The 18059-nt window shown below is 46.8% G+C and overlaps 1 protein-coding gene across 3 annotated transcripts in view; it reads right to left on the reverse strand.

The window, feature by feature from the left end:
- Positions 1–424: 424 nt before the first annotated feature.
- dtnbp1a (dystrobrevin binding protein 1a) overlaps positions 425–18059 on the reverse strand; it is a 32987-nt gene continuing 15352 nt past the window's right edge. For 2 of the 3 annotated variants that reach the window (XM_018762954.2, XM_018762956.2), the window contains exons 8-10: positions 3445–3600; positions 1110–1259; positions 425–822 (exon numbers count right to left, since the gene is read on the reverse strand). In XM_018762954.2, the coding sequence (XP_018618470.1) occupies positions 569–822; positions 1110–1259; positions 3445–3600 (560 nt within the window). In that variant the 3' untranslated portion in view covers positions 425–568. The remainder of the gene's footprint in view (positions 823–1109; positions 1260–3444; positions 3601–18059) is intronic. The other variant, XM_018762955.2, reaches the window with a different exon arrangement.

Below are 18059 nucleotides of genomic sequence, written 5' to 3' on the forward strand. Positions count from 1 at the left end.
CGAGCTTTGTTGCGTAAGGTAAGGCACCGTGACAAATTAAGTGCCTTGCATTGATGTCTCTGCTATTTGGGGGAAGACAGTTTTATGCTCGTTTCCCACCATCTTGGACCAAATCAGAATAGAGGATTTGCTTGAGGTAATCCATTCACAGAACACGCAAAATGCAAGTAAAAAAAATCTGTAAAAATATGAGCATTTATAACCAATCAATCATAGCTTTAATTCATGCAGATGAAAAATACAACAGCCCATACTGGAGCTTCAGAAAATATATAGAAAAGGGGATTCGAATCTGTAGTTTTGAGCCATTATACACATTAATCTAAGACTTGAACAATGGTTTGCAGCCCCAGGCCAAGACTGGTTTTGAGCACTTGATTAAGTAAAGTTATAAAGAAGGAAAATATAGTGTTAGATTTTTCCAGAGAGGAAAAGGGGAGTTTTGGGAGGTTTCATAAACAGAAACACCAGAAATGACTGAAGACCTCTTTCCCCTCCTGATACTGAAAGCAGGCAGTAGAGCAATTTTGGGCAGATGAGCAGTCCCTCACAGCTGCTGAGTCCCAGCCTACAAGGCCTGCGAGTCGCTGTCGTCAGAGTTCTTGAGGGACTCGCTATCAGGCAGCGTCTCCAGGACAGTGTCAGCCTGCACCTCCTCCTCATCCGACTGCACCACAGGGGAGGCGCTGCCCTCCTCGCTGGTCTCCTCGGCCCCTTCCGTTTCTGTGGCGGTGGAGGAGTAGGAGGACGATTCGTGGTGGAGTTCGGCCCGCGTGGGCACCTGTAGCGTGACCTCAGAGTCCAGGGTGTCCGGTTCTGGATCTGGAGAAACGGGAGAACTCTGGCTTGAGTCTCAGTCATAAAGTTACAGCCTTGACCCATTCAACCTCCTTCACCTAGCAAAACAATAGCGTTCATAGTAATGAAATGACCTCCCTTTTTCAGACAGTTGTAGAAAAAAGTATTCTTTCAGTGCAAGGGAGTGAAATCATGTCCAGCCCAGGTTTTTTCTCCAGGGACGGGGTTCATGCTGTTTCAGTACAGCACGCGCTTTCAACAGGCTCAAAGGACCTGGGGTCGTGGGCCACCCCAGGTGTGAGGTGTCATACTTGTACCCAGTGCTGGTGAGGCTGCATTGTTTTCCTCCGCTCCTGAGTTGAGGAACACGTCCAGTGCCTCCTGATCCGACACGTCCATCAGGTCCATCTGCTCCAGGATGTCCACGTTGACCTCCATTGAAGACATGCTCCCTATAGGCTCTGATAAAGGCAAGCGCAAATGTCACTCATTACCCAGAATGCATCAGCAAGGGTCTGAACCCAGGATGAGTAGCAAAAGTAATATTCATGAAGCCTTTATTCTAGCAAAAAAAATGGGCTCGTCAGACATTCCTGTTACTTTTTGTTACAAGACTGACACATCTGAAAATGCTATTTACAAAAAGAAAAACTGCTTAAATCCTCAGCAACTGAGGTGCATTGAGGAGGAAATACGACCCAAAATAATTCATCATGAAGAAAGTTGATGCCTCCTTGTAAAACTATGTTCTCACCACAGTGAGGTCCCCCACTGTGACAGAGTTGTTAAATTGGCTCCATGCAGAAGAAAGTTATCTGCAGACGGGAGTAATTTACAGTTCTGTCCCCTTTCCTGTACTGAATGTCTCATATGCAGCGATACAGCCAGTCTGAAATGCTATAATTATGCAGTTAACTAAAACTGAGTACATATTAATTCTAAACATTTTAAGCAATTGTTCTGTAATGAACGGAAGAATTTTCTGGAATGCATTTCACAAGCCCTCAGAACGCCAAGCAGACATCTTCGCCTCTTAATCACTGCGGACAGCTCATAGAACACCATGGGCAGTGAAAGGGGCGAAACAACACAAGCTGGAACACGTGAATAAGAAATGTCATTATGCAGCATCATGCATGACATGATGAACTTGACACCCGCAAAGCAGCACACGCTACAGGACATGATGATTAAAAAAAAAAAGTTCACAGTGGCACTGTAAAGAGGATCCCTGAGGGTATTACTGCGCATCACGTAATTCTGGGCCTTCAAGGAAGCTCTGACTTTCAAACTGATTATGCTAGACTAAGAATACATCTGTTATTTAATTTATATGCATAATGCGAATATTACTTACTACATTTAGTCATTTATTTAACTGTTTGGAATACTAATATCTGAACAGCTGCTTTCATGATTAAGGCAGTTAAGGATCGTGACCTCGTGTTGCGGTGAGCCGCCCGAAGATGTAAATGAGCCTGACATTGTCTTTGTGTTCCGCTGCAGCGCACACATTTGCTTTAATAATAGATAAAAATATCTACCGTCTGATGTCTGGAGCTCAGAAAACCCTGAGTGCTGCGCCGTTTCAGCGAGCAAACGTCTCATGTTTCTGCTCTGAATGCCACGTAATGATGTTTTATTTTCACATCTTTTTTCTGATGTCGTGCTGACATGAAACATTCATTCTAATGAAACGGGGCACCCAGCTCCAAGAGCGCACATGGTCTTAATAATCCGGACGCTCTGACACATCACCCCGAATCTATTCTGCTGGAATCAGTGGCTGTATTTGTTTTAACAAAGTGTCCGTCTCACTGACCATCAATGGAAAGGAGAGCCCGTCCATCAGGGTTACGTATGCGATGGGACCTGGGTCTCTCCGTATCGGCCAAACTTTGACATGTACTAGTGTAAAACAGTCTCTACTCACGTATACTATGCTTTACCAATGACAAAGATGGTTGCGGCAAAACATTTCAGACACCTGAAATCCTCCTGCCCCCATCAGTCCATCCGTCACTGAACACCCCCTGAGCCGCATTCAGACCAGGATCGGTGGCAGTCTGACACCTTCCGCTTATCTACAATGTGAAGGATTTCTCTATGGAAACGTTCACTTCTGACTTTATCGTCATAGATGAGCCAAGTCATCATGGTAAGATTATCAACTTTAACCTTGGTGACCCTTACTAAATGCAGGATGCCGCAGGCTCTCTTCTTCGGAGAGTTCACCAATACAGAAGAGGTAACACTCAATCCAGCCTCATTCAATAATGCTTAGTGATTTAAAGTGTTTTTGTAACAATCTTTCTATTAAAGTGACATCTGAGGAGATTTCTTTAAATGACCAAATTTAAACAATGTCTAATTTCTGCATTTCATTTTGTGCTTTCCTTGTACTATAAAAATAGTTTTTCCTCCTATTCCCTAATGAATCTGTAGTGTCCAGTGCTAAGCCATAATAACCATGCGCTTTCTCATTTCCATTTACAAACTATAACGTTTTGAACACATAAATTCTATAGCTTTGCGCTCCAGTGGTCACGGCAGACACAACGTGACAAGAGCATCCTTCTACAAGTGTGTGTTCTACTCAAGTGCTCAAGGCTCTGAGCGTCTCCTACGAGCACCAGGCCCACTCACCTCTTCTCTCTGCGATCTGCAGGTATCCTGTGGAAAGGTACTGCTCCATGTCCTGCTGGAAGGCCTCCTCAAAAAACTTCTGTCTCTCCTTCAGCTTCACCTGCTGGGAGTGCTCCATCTCCAGAACCTTCTGAGCATGCTCCGCGTCCAGCTCCGCTGTGGGGAGAGCAGTGCGGTCACAGACAGCCAACCTAGGGGCCCAGCAACAGAGCTTGTTTTACCACAGCAACAGTGCTACAGCACTCTACTGGAGTTATGTCCCATCAGGTCCAAACAGAGTGCAGGACACGGTTAATTCTGGCCAACAGTACGGACTCCTGACGGCTCAACTGAGAATCATGTCAATGACCACCGGTACCCAAGAGACAAGCCTGTAATCTATGGGTCTAATAAATTTATTTCATGCCTTATATTCTGAGGTGTGGTCAATTCCAGCTAGACCACTAGTGAACCACAAGTGCCGATAGCCATCAGGCGCTCAAAAAGCGACTGGGAGACCATTCGATCCCACAGAACATCCCCAGTAAACAGGCACAGTGTACTTTCAACGCTGTCCACTTGCGCAGCCCTGTAAAACACCAGATTGCCCTGGAGGGGTGGGCAGGGACAGGTACTTGGACCTCCGGGGGTTTATTTTTCCTCCCATTTCTTTGGTTTGAGAATTTTTTGTTTTCTTCTCCTCAGTTGCCAGTTGGCTTTCCTATGTACTGACTGCAAACCATTAGTTGTTCAGCACTGTCACCTTGTTGAGGAGAAAACAAAATAAAAATAAACTGAGCTGAGGAAAACATCCACTTCAAGGCTGTCAGAGATAAAAACATGGACAAGTTCTTAGACACACTGAATCCAAACACACCCTCTGTTTGCTGTTTGTCTTTATATAAGAAAATAATTAATTTAGCCTTTGATCACCAGAAGTATATTTTGAGCAGTTTGTAATTTTGAAATGAATCTTGCCAGCGTCACAGCCCCAACCCCATCCGGGAAGCCACCCATGCGCGGCACTCGGCACTCGGCACCCTGACGCTGGTTCAGAATAAAGGTCTGCAATGGTCACCTGTGTTGATTGAACCCGGGGACTCTCCCGAATGGTGGGAGATTTTTTACTTTTTCTTTCTTTTTTTTTTTTTTAAACTTCTTTAGAACTGCTAAAGAAGCTACAGGTCAACATTGGTTCAATTTTCACCTACAGAGGAAAGTTAAATATGAGCTCAGCGAAATATGGGAGAAACTGTCACACTGGATGATGAAGCCTTAAAAAAAAAAAAAAAAAAAAAAAAACTGAAAAAAGTTGAGGCCACTGCTCACACAACTACACACACTTTTTGTTCAGTGTAAACACAAGACTGATAACATCAATTTTGTATTTATTTTGAATTTAAAAAAAAAAAAAAAACACACATACAGTTACTGCTGTGAGTGCTGACCTCATAACACTATTTCAATTTTCAACTCCAATGTCTTTATATAAGGAAGAAAAGATTTCCAACATTCGGTGATGTGACACATCGAACTGGAAAGTGAAAAATCCTTAGAGCTGCGCCTCTTTTTTATGCTGAGTAACAACAGATAGAACACCAAATATCCTCGCATACTGCCACCTAAACTCCGGCAATGGCCCAGAAAAAATTATTTGACATTTCCTGCTGTTCTGCGGTTCCTGATTGTGCCGTTTCTGTCCTTATGAATGAAATGCTGACGACAGTTGTATGTGTACCGCGGTACAGCACGACTTCACTCAAACAGGACGGTCCAAATTAAATGGCAATGAGGAGGCCCAGTGTAAATCTCAGAGTGTCATAAGTACACAAGAGGGCAATTGTCACAGCCAGCGCTGTAAATTAACTCCCATAATGCATTTCCACACAGGATCGTTTCAGTAGCGTTCAGAGTTACTGTGATATACCCACAGTTGGTATAATACTATACTAATGATACTGAGCTACTATAAGATACTATGTTACTGTACTATTTCAGTGTTACATTTTCTATATTAAGAGTACGGACATAGGCGCAGCATTACAGTAGCCGCATAACACATCAACCAGAGCGTTGCATTTGTGTTTCTGGGAGGAAAAAGAGTTTCAGTTCCACTCCATGTGAGTTATGTAACTATCTGATCTGCCCGTTTGCTTAAATAGAGCAGCTGAACATATTCTGCTTTAGTCAGAGAACAGCCACATATTTTTAGTCAGGGGAAGCACTGCATCATTTTGGCAATTGCACTGTACAGCACTTCAGATTATATCCCCGGGAGGAACAGAAGCTCTACCTGCGGGACACGACTTATTTAAATTGTACAATAGAGACAAAAATAAAGAAGTGAATTTCAGTTGATCTTAATCACAGCCTTCAATAAAGGAGGCAAACGCAGTTTAAGGGACACGTACCGTATCTTCCACGGAGCGTTTTATCATGCCGCACCCTACACGTGCGAGTACCCTCCACCCTCCACCTGACTGTGCCCTCCTCCCCCCCCCGATCCTAACTCCCCTTTTCTAGGCTCGCCCAACACAGTCGTCTTTTCCTTTCGGAGAAAACGTGAAATGCATAGAGCGCGTAAAGAATACAGTAAGTCGCACGGGGGATGCTGGGGTCTGCAGCGCTGACGCTCCCAACTGGTACATGAGAGCTCCACATACTAGGGAAATGGTGCTGGACATCATCCAATGGGTGCAAAGACGTACGTGCACCGAGGATCTACACAGTGCCTAGGACCTTCTCCTCAAACCAACATGCAGCCCCTGTCTCCTCAGCCCTCCGGCTCGCTCTGGGGGAGTGCCTTCCCATTCGTGAATGATGCTGGGGCCTGGGGGTGTGGGGGACAGTCACTGTGCGATTATATACGACAGGCTTTTGAAAGATGCCTGCGAGAGACGACCTTCACGTGAGCAGCCGGGAGGGACGCGGGCACGCGTTCCTTCCAGCGCTGGTGTCACTCTACAGGACGCAGGATGACCGACGTACAGGTCATCCACTGCACCGCCACAAACTAAATCACACTTCCTAAAACACAGCAGATATGTGCATTAATACTGTTCATATTTGTTTTCTGCAATCATTAAACCATTCTACTTCTAAGGGCTCCAATTATATCTCCTGGACAACAATTATAGCCATAGTATTTAAAAAAAAAAAAAAAAAAATGTGTGTGTGTAGCAGCACAACCCTCATAGAAAGGATTGTGTCTGTGTATATACAGACACACACACACACACACACACAATCTTTTCTATGAGGGTTGTACTGCTATTCATATCTTTGAATACAAAGCCCATTAATTCAATATGCCTTTAAGGTGTCATTACTTGTCATTATTTTAGTTTGCATGACTGGAAAAAATAAACCACAGTATTTCAAGTGAGGGGATTTCAGGCCAACTACACACTGCACTAAAGAGAAGTTTATTTATGGAAGATGTGATTTGGATGGGTTGCTCAGGGTGTGATATGTTTAATACTGGCATCGTGTGTGTGTGTGTTCGTTCACAGGCATCAAGCCAAGCACAGGTCCCCAGTGTTCAGAACTCTCTGGAGAAAGCTATTTGGCCAAAGGTGAGAAGAGTGTGATCCCTCAGACCCTTAAAAGGAACATTTACATGACACTTTTCTCCAACGCGACTCACAATGTGAAGCTACTTTACCTGATGTTAACCTCATTTATTGGGCAGGACCATTTTTACTGGAACGACTCAAGGTAAGTACCTTCACCACGGGTACTACAGCAGGAGGTGGGATTCAAAACGGTGACTTGCAAGTCCAAAGGCAGCAGCTTTAGCACTACGCGACCGAGTCTTGGTACTCTTTACGCTGCAGGAATTCACCAGGGAGGTACGAGGCCATCCCGGGACACACGGCACAAACACAGAGACAAGGGACAGCTGTGATGACTGCACCGGTGCTCATCTCCCCTCATCTCCTCACATGGCCAGTTCCCTGAGAAGTCTCATGCTAGAGAGACGAAAGACAAAGTCCAGCGAAAGCAGCACTCCATGAGCACTCGACCCCCCAACCCCACATCCACCTTGGTCACACTCGCAAAACGAAAAAACGCACGTAAGCACCCCCAAGCCAAGTTAGTCACAGCGGGCCCCACGGGAGGACTGAGCACCCCTGACTCCCTCAAACGGAGGCAAACTATGAGGAATACATTTTTCAGAGGAGCAACAGTCTTGGTCCTACCTGTGAGAAAGCTCCCGATTCCCTGGAGTGTGCAGGCCTCCACTGCAGCCCATTCAGCTGTGTGAGAGGCAGGAAGTGAGAAGCAGGAAATGTGTGTGTGTGTGTGTGTGTGTGTGTGTGTGTGTGTGTGTGTGTGTGTTGGGTGGCTGAGCGAGGGAGCGGATACTTTAAGTGCAACTTCCTCTTTCACTCGTATAAACATACACTCATGAGTGGGCGGCACAGATAAATCACCGAGATATGACACTAACCTTTGCTAAGTGCCCCCGACGCTATGAACAGGTGCTGCCGAACATCCGCATCCAAGTTCATATACAACTTGGCGTTTTATTTCGTAGCACAAACAAATGGAAGGACTTCAACTGAGATATTCAGTGTCAAAATTATCATTTTGCAGGAAAAAAGTCTTAAATATATATCTTACATATCGCAAATATATTTATATTACGTCCCTCCCCCAGCCTTGCACCCAGTGCTTCCGGCATAGGCTCCGGTTTACCGCGACCGTGCTCAGGACAAGCGGTTATTAAAATTCGATCAATGAATTTGCATGTTTATGTTTAGCTGATGTTTTCCTCCAAAGTGACTGAGAATTTGCAGCGAGGTCATTTTTTACCGTACCGGTTCAGAGCGAATTTCTTGCCCAAGAGGTGGGATTCAAACCTGGATCCTGTAAGCACAGGGGCACAGTTCCAACCACCAACACCTGCAGGGGTTTCCTTAGGAAGAGCCTTGTAAAAAACGAACGAATACGGGCCCGCTGTTTGTGAGAAGCTGAGAACGTGTCCGTTTTCATACGCTCATATTCTCTGGGGAGGTGTTCGCGGCACAGTACGCTGACGTGCCAAGAAGATACTATGGTCCCACGGTTGGAAGAAAGCCTTTACCAGGGTGACGGTTTTGTGATATTTACGCCGGACTTGCGTGACATCACACCATTTATGAATATTATACCCACCTTGGGTGAGAGCGAGTTTCACCTGCTAATCTGGGCCTAAACAGTCAAACCAGTCTTTGTGGTTTATTGAGAGAAATGACACACTAACTTCGACGGCAGACTGCTCTGCAGGTATCGCGCAATTAAAACATGTTACCGAGCCTCCTACATCACAGTAATACGGTCAAAAGTCAGAGTAAAACAATAATGGGAGCTTTGTGGTTGTGTCCGAGCTGCAACTTCACACACTGGAAAATTGGCTCCAGAATTGCATAAACACAATTTAGTTGTACTTACATAGTTATACTAGATATTTACATTTACATTTACTCATTTAGCTAACACTAATATACTGGGGCAGCTGGTAGTGTAGTGGTTTAACCTGCTACCTTTGGAACCAAAGGTCACAGGTTTGAGTATCCTGCTGTAGTACCCTTGAGGAAGGTACTTACCCTAAATTACTCCAGTAAAGTTGCCCAGCTGTATAAATGGGTCAATAACTGTAAACATCAGCTACATGAATAAATGTAAATATGGTATATACAGTACTGTTTCTGTGATTTACCAGATCTTCAGTCTAGATCCAAGAGAAACCAAAAAAATAACCACACTTTAAATTAGTTCTTTACACTTAAGATGTCACTTTTTAGCACTTACTGCTCATACTTCATTTTGCCAGTTTCCAAGCACTTGTAAATCATTCAGCATTTTCATTCAGGGTTAATGCCAATGCAGTGTGAATAAACTATTAAACTAAACTCACAAGTATGAACTGACCAGATTACTCCAGTATTGTACTTAGCGCTCAGGTAGAAGGAAGCGCTCAACCAGAAGCGAAGACCGTCCCTCCAAGGACGGAGCTCTCGGCCCTGGTCCCCAGCATCTCCGTACATACCAAATTCAACCGGTTATGCATGACTCGAGCAAAGACCTAGGGCATATTCACTACTCTGAGGGGGGGATCCCTAAACTGATCATCAGTATTTAATTAGTGGCACAAATGCTCAAGGAACAGATCAATGTTCGGTATCGGTATGAACACGATGTCAAGGGGATCCTGACAAAGAGCGACAGGAAAGGGCAGAGGGCACCAGGTCAGAGCCAGAAATCGATAAACACCTCAATCAATCAACGCTAAGTGACTAATTGAGTGGGGCAAAAACAAGCAGGTGCAGTGAGTGGATCCCCGGGACCAGGATGATGAACCGCAGCTTTGGCGAGACAAACCAAAGTCTGACATGCAAAGCATATGAGATATTTTCAGCAGCATGAAGAGGGGGAAAAAAAAAAAAAAAAAAAAACACTGCCAGTCACCACTGGAAATTCACTCTTTGCTCTATCTTTAAGTCATTATTTTTTAGGCGCCGGAGCAATCGGCTTAAACCCACGAAACGTGTTATTGTTTCTAGTTTTCATCTTTCCAGCATTACCTCCTTGACTGTAACACCGAGAGGCCGAGTCTAATGCCGCATTATGCAAACCTGCACACAGAAGGTGGGGTGGGGGTTAGGGAGCCGAGGCTGTCGTACCCAAAGCGGAGTGTGACGCGAAGCACGCTGCCTGTATTCTCAGGTCTGGGCGTTGCGGGGAGTGAGCGAAAAGAGAAACAAATCCCTTTAGTTAAGCGCAACACCAACCATCACATGGAAACACAAAACGCATACTACCGTTTGCTTAAAAGTAGAAAAAGAGAGGCGGTAAAACTGCACACTCGAATCCCATGGCGAGCGTTGTCCCCTGTGGCCCCCCGACAGTAGTTACCCCCACCCTCGACCTTCATCTAGTTCAGCCACGTGGTCTCCAAGCTCCTACTCCCTCGCGTGGATCCTGGGCTGTTGCGGCACGTCCGACCCCCAGAAAAGAAGCACGTGTCCCACAAAGACCTTTCGCCATGGAGAAAACGTGACAGAAAACACAAGAAGAGGAGAACCCAAGGTGAACAGCGACCAAACCAGGGTAATTTGGTTACTTGTACGAACTGAACGCAGACCCCTTCGAGATGAACTTCATCACGGCGTAGACCAAAGAAAGCCTCGGGGTTCGGAGCACCGGGAAAGGCATCTCAAGCTCCCACCAACGCACAGTTTCCTGTCCCACCACCCAGACGGTAGCCGAGAGGACGGTCCACCCGAGAGGACAAAAGAAGGAAATGGGGGCTGCCGCTCACAAGCTGCGTGAGCGCGGTGACTCGGACACAACGGGTACGACGGCGAAACCAGGTCTCTAAGCACAGTGCTTTACCGTGATATTTCCCATACATCCACCGCAGCCTCTTGTCAGCCCTTTTCCGATGAGACATATTTATTGTGCTCAAAAATATGGCCACGTAACGCTTCCTGCGCTGCCAAAGAACGCTGCTTCCGGTCAAATAAAAAGCGCTCTTGCCAACTGTGCTCAAAGGAAAAGTGAGCATCAAAGGCTAAACTTAACACCTTGCTGGACTCGCGAGCGCAGCACAATAACTACGAACCACTGGCTGTCGTCTCCTCAAAATGATCATTTGCACGAGGAGAACCGAGCAAAGTCTTTCTCACAACGTGACCCGCGAACCCTTCGCCAAATCCGAGAGGCGCTCTAGAGGTGCGCTTCGAAGTCCCTCATCGTTTCTCTCTTTATCGTGCTGGAAAACGCACCACAACAGACGAGCCAGAGCTGGAAATTAATCATTAACAGAGCTGAACACAAGGACGGTTCTGAAAACTTAAGGACACGACATCCCGTATCTAATTGCGATACCGAAAGCAACCTGTCCAAAGGACCACTTAGCGACTCACCTTCCATAACGTACTGTTACATTCACTGCTGTTTTATTGCTGCCATCAATGTGGGTCATAAGCATTTCGCACAACAGCTGATTTATTATTATTTATTCCTTTAGATGACACTTTGCTCCAATGCAACTTACCACGTCAGGGTTATACACTCGGCTGCTTACAGTTACTTACTAATTTATGCAGCTGGGTAACTCTTACCAGAGCGGCACAGGGTAAGCACCTTTCTCAAGGGTCGTAGAGCAGTGCCGACAAGGCGCTCTTTGGGTTTGCGTGATGGAAGGGCAAGTACTGGAAAGTATTTCCGCCGCTTTTAACGAGCGAGACGGCGATCTTGACGTGAGGCGGTCAGACAGGTGAACGCCGATACGGGGAGAGCTCGCTTTGCGCCAAAACGACCGCACGCACTTGATCTCGGCCTCTGGGGCTTGGCAGATTCATTCCTCAATGTCGGGTTCACACTTTTAACCGAGAATTCCCACCTGGGATGGGATTATTGGAAATATTTCACAGAAAATAAGCAATAATCATTTCCAAGTGCTTTCGCAAGGTCTGGATTATGTAGCGCGTGGAGAAGGTGGTTTGTGGTTAGAAGCTCCCTGGTCACCTCCGTAAAGCAGCCTAAATTGCAGCACGCTGTTACTTGGACACGCGGGGAGTAGCACTGCTGCCTCACGGTGCCTGGGTGTAGCGAGAAAACATGGGTTCGATACCTGCTCACCCTGTGCCTGTGTGACTTTCCTCCTACAATCCAAAGACATGCGCTTCAGGTGGGCTGGTGACGTCAGATCGTGTCTAGTATGCGTGAATGGGCGACTCGGTGTGTGTGGGTACCCCGGGATGGACTGGCATCCCGTCCAGGCTGTACCCTCATGTCTTGCGCCCAATGCTTATAGGATAGGCTCCGGTTCACCACGACTCTGCTCAGGACAAGCGGTTATTTTTAATTGGTTGGATGGATGTCACTTGGACACTGCACTTCATTTAAACGAAAGTTTTCTGGTAACAAAAGCAAAAAAGAAAAAAGGGTAGTACAGCAGTGATGGGGATTTGAACCAAGGTCATTTGATTGCAAGGAGACAGCGCTACCCACTGCACCCCATTTTACCCCTGATGTGGGAGGAAATTTCACAGAAAAACAGGTACGGCAACAGCAGCGACAACAGGTCGTTGGCCTGAACAAACACAAGATGAGAGTGGACTCAGACACGCATGACAAAAACAACGAAAAAGCGACACTTGGAGCAGAGCGTGAACAGCGTCCACCGCACGAGGTTAACTTGTGCGAAGAGAAAGACGTGCACGCATTACAATAAAAAACCCACACGGCCACAAATGCTGAATATGGGCGATGACACAGCAGACAACACGTGACCTATCCACAGCAAGCTACCGAGCCCGATTACATGCTCCAAGTGTGGGTAAAGCACGATAATCATGGAGGCAACGTTGAGTGTCAGTACTACTAATCCACAAACAAAAGGTATCGGAGAAACGAACGTGGGTCCAGTAGTGACCGCATCAACATGTTGTTATCTTATGGAGGAGCACATACCCTCAAGTGCGCCGGGGTAATATTTGGCAGGTTCAGGCCCCAACGCCTCCACAAAGCCTGACGGGCAGAGCGACTCTGTCAGCCGCGGGCAATTCCTCCATTTGTCTCCACTGCGGCTACCGCTGCTGGGTCTAATCAGCTGTGAACCGTGCCCTGAGCACCACACATTCCTCCAGCAGTTATAGCTCTTATTCGCTGCGAGAGGTTTTGGTGACGCGCCGCCGTCTTTGTTTACCCATTCACCGCTCGATGAACTTGGCACGACTGATGCGGGCTCCTGCGGAGTTTGAAGAAAGATGGAGGAAGTTGGATCACGTGCAGCTCCTGCGCACAATTTCAACCTCAATCTCTCTCCTTCGCTCAGCCACGTTCTCCAGGAAGACCGGAACCTCGTTCGTCACGTGCGATGTAAATGTTGAACATATTCCGGATTCAAGCAGAGCGAGGGATGAAAACAAAGACTTACATGGTGGTGACCAGGTCAAGTCCCAAGAAAGGCCTTGAGAAAGATATCGTAACCCAGCAGTGGTTTTGTGGTGAAAGATCTTACTTTGTTAACAGGTAAACTAAGATGCTTTGGGTAAAAGTCATGCAATAAAAGAGTGACAATGATGAAGATGATGAGAAGTTGAGTGTTATAACATGTACAGAGGTGAGAGGTTACAGTACGGAGGTACACAAAGGCGAAGAGCAGGTAACTGATTCATATGCGGAGCCGCAGAGAGGTCATGTTTGCACTGCGATTTCATCACACAGCGAAAGTGACATCCTCTCCTGCTCGGGTGCTTTCTTTCACCCCGCTCTCACGGAGACGCGAGACTCCTCTCCAGCCTTTCCGCAGGGCTTTGCCAGTGTAGCGGCAGCCGACAGAATCTCTGCGAGGCGGCGAGCCCGCGTCCAACTCACTTCAATGCACCCAGAGCGGAAACGACAACAGACGACCCCCGCAGACAGCACCAACAAACAAAGAGTCCTTTGCACGAATAATTAATGAAAGGATTCATCTGTAATGCGAGAACGGCCGAGACTTACAGACGTCCTGCGGTAAAGTCACACGACAGCCTACGGGATTCAAAGGGAAATACGTAATTCGGTGTGAAGCAGTAAAAGCGGTACAAAGTGTTTCCGAAACGGAGTAACAAACGGCAGCATGAGGGTAGTATACCTGTAATAGGCAGGGTTAATTAAGCCACTGCTGTGATGCGATAAACCACAAACTAAGAGAGCCCTGATGAGAATAACAAACACATCTCTTCACCAGCAAACCATATGGGGCATAGTTCAACTCATACTGTACACAAAGGTAAACGCACCTCAACTCATACTCTACTCATACTCTTACTCTCCAGAATAATCACTGAATAACAACCACCTCGTAATCTGGAAGGGTAAAACACGGTACAGACTAAACACGCCTGTAGCACATACACGGCTATCTCATTAATGCAGCGCGAAGGCTCATCAGTTCTACGCCACTCAGTTTCTTGGCATTAATATTTAATGTGCAGAAGAACGAAACTTAATTCTGTGGCAAACGGGTTCTTGATTTTATTACATGAACAACTGCAGAGGAGCAGGAAGCGTGAAAGCAAGTCATCGATGCAGTTCAAAACTGCTCTTCGTTCAGCAGATCATCTCAGGCAGGGGTATCGACGCGCAACTCCCACCCGACCGATAACAGACGATCACGGGTCTGCATCTGAAGCTCTTTGTCCGTAATTCACTGCACTTTTTGCATTTCGCTTTGGAGAAAAGTGTGTGCGGAACGCATAAATAGAGACGTGAACGTAAACTGGGATTACGCAAACTACTCGAACCTAATTATATCAGGCTAGACTAACTAATCGATGCATTTCTTCCAAGAGACAAGTTCATGTAATAAAGTGTAGCTGGAGCTGATGGCAATTTCGGTGAACTATGCCTCCGAGTTGAACGCAAATTCTGCCGGAAGAGCTGTACAAGACCGAGCATCTGTCACCGGAGGAGTGGAGGAGACACGGACAAGCGCATTGGGACGAATGCGAGCAATCGAGTCCGCTGAGCAGCCTAGCAAAGACGCCACTGGTATTCACAGCACCACTAGTACTTGAGGACAGCGACAAAAAAACGAACCCTCGATTTGAGCTCCTCTAGGTTGCTCTCTCTACGCCGTGATGTTGACGGAGTCCGAGTTCGTGCAAATACCGGTGTCGGGGTACTGAGCGGAGGAAAATGACAGCGAAAAGAAGGACCGCTCTTCGGCGGAGACTTGTTGCGGTTCTCGGCAGCAGGGGCGAAGAAGCCGAGGGAGCATCGGAACAACAAAAGCAACAAGGAGACGCATCCGTCGCATGCGGTCAGTGTCAGTGGTGGAGGGCGCTCTTAATTACCGCTCCTACACACAGCAGAGAATCAAAGTGAATCACGCCGTGCTGTTAGTCATCGACGATCGCATCCGCTCGGGGTCCGTCCCCACGCCTCCGGCCGCCTTGCTTTCATGTCGAGGCTGCGGGAGCAATCCAGCAGAGGTCTGAAGTCTGTTAAAGGACTTTAAAAAGTAATTTCCAGCCAGAGAGGAAACAACCACGCAGACAGCATTTAGAGCACACGGCGAAAGGGCTCTGACACTAAGACACGACTTAAGACACCGACGCTGGATGAGGCGGTGCACTAGGAAGCACGGGCGGCAACGGCAGCGGGAACGTTTTCCGCTGCAGTCGCGCGCACACACACGCGCACACACAGCTACGCTGTCTAACGGGAGGTAATCCGACTGCAAGAACTTGACAAACGGTGAGGCATGTTTGCCGACTCAGGTTAAATGGCACTCGGTGCCATTTATTCATTTAACAAACTGTATTGAAACAGCAACTGAAAAAGATACTTTAAGATAAATTTAAGGTGCCTTTAACACAGGAATTCTGTAAGAGGCCTTTACACTTAAAAAATATACAGAAAGCTCATTATAAAAAGCAAACACAAAGGTCAACAATTTACTGAGTTAATATTAAACTCTGCAACCTAGACGACAAAGACAGCAACTAAAAACGTGATGAGGATTAAATAAATTTCTCAGAGTCCGTACGCACACAGGTGTGTATACACACACACACACACACACACACACACACACACACACACACACACAACGGGCCTTAGTGCCCCTGAACTCCAGGAATAAACTGATGAGGAAACAACGATGCCCCGAAGCGCCACATTAGGGACTCATGCAGGGAGACGTGCGAAGGCAAGGCAACGAGCAGAGGACCTACAGGAATCCCTAGTGCCGCCGTCCATGGATCTCGGCAAAGACGTTCCCACGTGGAGCGGCGGCGCAGTTGAACGCGGAGCCGTGAGGAGAAGGTAGCTGCTGGCAGCTACGCGGTGCTCATCCCTTCGGAGCTGCCGGAGGAGAGCAGCACGGCACAGCCAGAGTGCTCCAGTGGCGCTCGCTCGCTCATTCACTCTCTCTCTCTCTCTCTCTCTCTCTCTCTCACACACACACACTCCGCAATGGCACTACACCAGCACACATGCAGCCCCCGCGTTCACCCGCTCTAACCTGCGGTCTGACGGTCGTGACACGCCCAGATCGTACCACTCGCTCTAGTTGGGGGCGATCGCTCTACGGACGGAGGAACAATCAGCCAACCTTACAAAGACTTTCCTGCATCGAAGCAGTTTGGGCTAACCGGAAGTCCTGACCTGTCCAGGCAGGAGAGACCAAACCCTCACGAGGGGACCCTCACCATCAACAAGGATGGCTTTGACCTTCACCGCCAAATGCACACTTCATCATTAGAAACTCCACCAACCTCTCGATCCCATGAAGAATCCCACTGCGACCATGTGGATGTTTTGTGTGGTGAGAAGCTGCCTCGGACACCAGGCAGGCTCCATCGTAGGGAAAGGGAACGTAAGATCGGTCAAGGCAACAGCACCTTTACTTGCTCCAGAAGTCCCTGACACCCCTGTCCTTAACACCCCAAGCGGAAGACATTCCGGCTGGTATCATCAAGTTCAGACTGTTGCGTCATGGCAAAAATTAACTCTGGTGAGAAGTTTCACTTATCAGTAAGCAGTTAAAGTTCTGACTCGGCACATAATCTGCGGTTCGGTCGGCAGAAGCGCTTTCGGGATGCCCCCGGCAAGGTGGTCCGTGCCCACGGGCCTGGACTCGATGCCCACCGGACATTTACATTTATTCGCTTAGCAGACGCTTTTCTCCAAAGCAACTCACAACAGATACTATGTAGCGTTACTAGCCCACACACCTTATTCACCAAGGTGACTTACACTGCTAGATTACACTACTTACACTGGGTCACTCATTGGGCCACTGCAGCTCTCTGGCAAAACTCTGAGTCATAGAGTTCATCTGTTAATCAATCACTCCTGTGAAGTGATCTGTTTATAACCTTCATCCTGTTTTTAAGTTTTCCTCTTGCTTTGCTGATTTTTCACACTTATGCACTTCAGTTACTTAATCTCTTCGGTAATGAATAGTACACTTCCATCTTATGTTAATATCTTTACTAAACCGTGTAATGCAAATCGCACTTTACAAAATAACATCCGTTATAAAGGCACAAAGGATAGCCCACACGATAAAACTGACAATTTCTGAGCAATTGCAGCTTTCTCGCAATGGAATTACCTGGAAAAACTGAAAGCTTTTAGCTCCAGGGCAAAATCTTCACTGTGACATTCCAACCCAGCCCAAAAAGGATAATTTTTATTTTAAAAAAAAAAAAAAACAAAAACAAAATGCATAAAATTAATACTGAGATGTCTTTTTGCACCCAGTAAAGACTTTGTTATAAATGTCACTTTACACATTAAAGGGCTCGTAAAGAACCGAATAACAAAGCATCTCCTCCACTATGCGTTGCTTTATAACATTTATAGGCGGACACGGCAGCCGAACAGAGCGCAGGCAAAGCCCCTTTGCATTCTACGCGGAATTGCAAGGCGTCACCGAATACGCTGTTATTACCCGCTGCGCCCGGGGACACTTTCCTGATGCATCAGTGTCATTGTGTACTTGCAGTTCATCCATCATCCTGGTTTGCTTTAGGAGAGAGGAGAAACCCGCCAGTTTCTTCTTTATTTACTGTGATGGGAATGAATATTTAGAGCGTTTCAAGTCCCCAGAGTGATGCTTTTTAATAAAGAGCAGAAGCTCATTGCAG

The sequence above is a fragment of the Scleropages formosus genome, chromosome 18 (assembly GCF_900964775.1).
Source record: "Scleropages formosus chromosome 18, fSclFor1.1, whole genome shotgun sequence".
NCBI lineage: Eukaryota > Metazoa > Chordata > Actinopteri > Osteoglossiformes > Osteoglossidae > Scleropages > Scleropages formosus.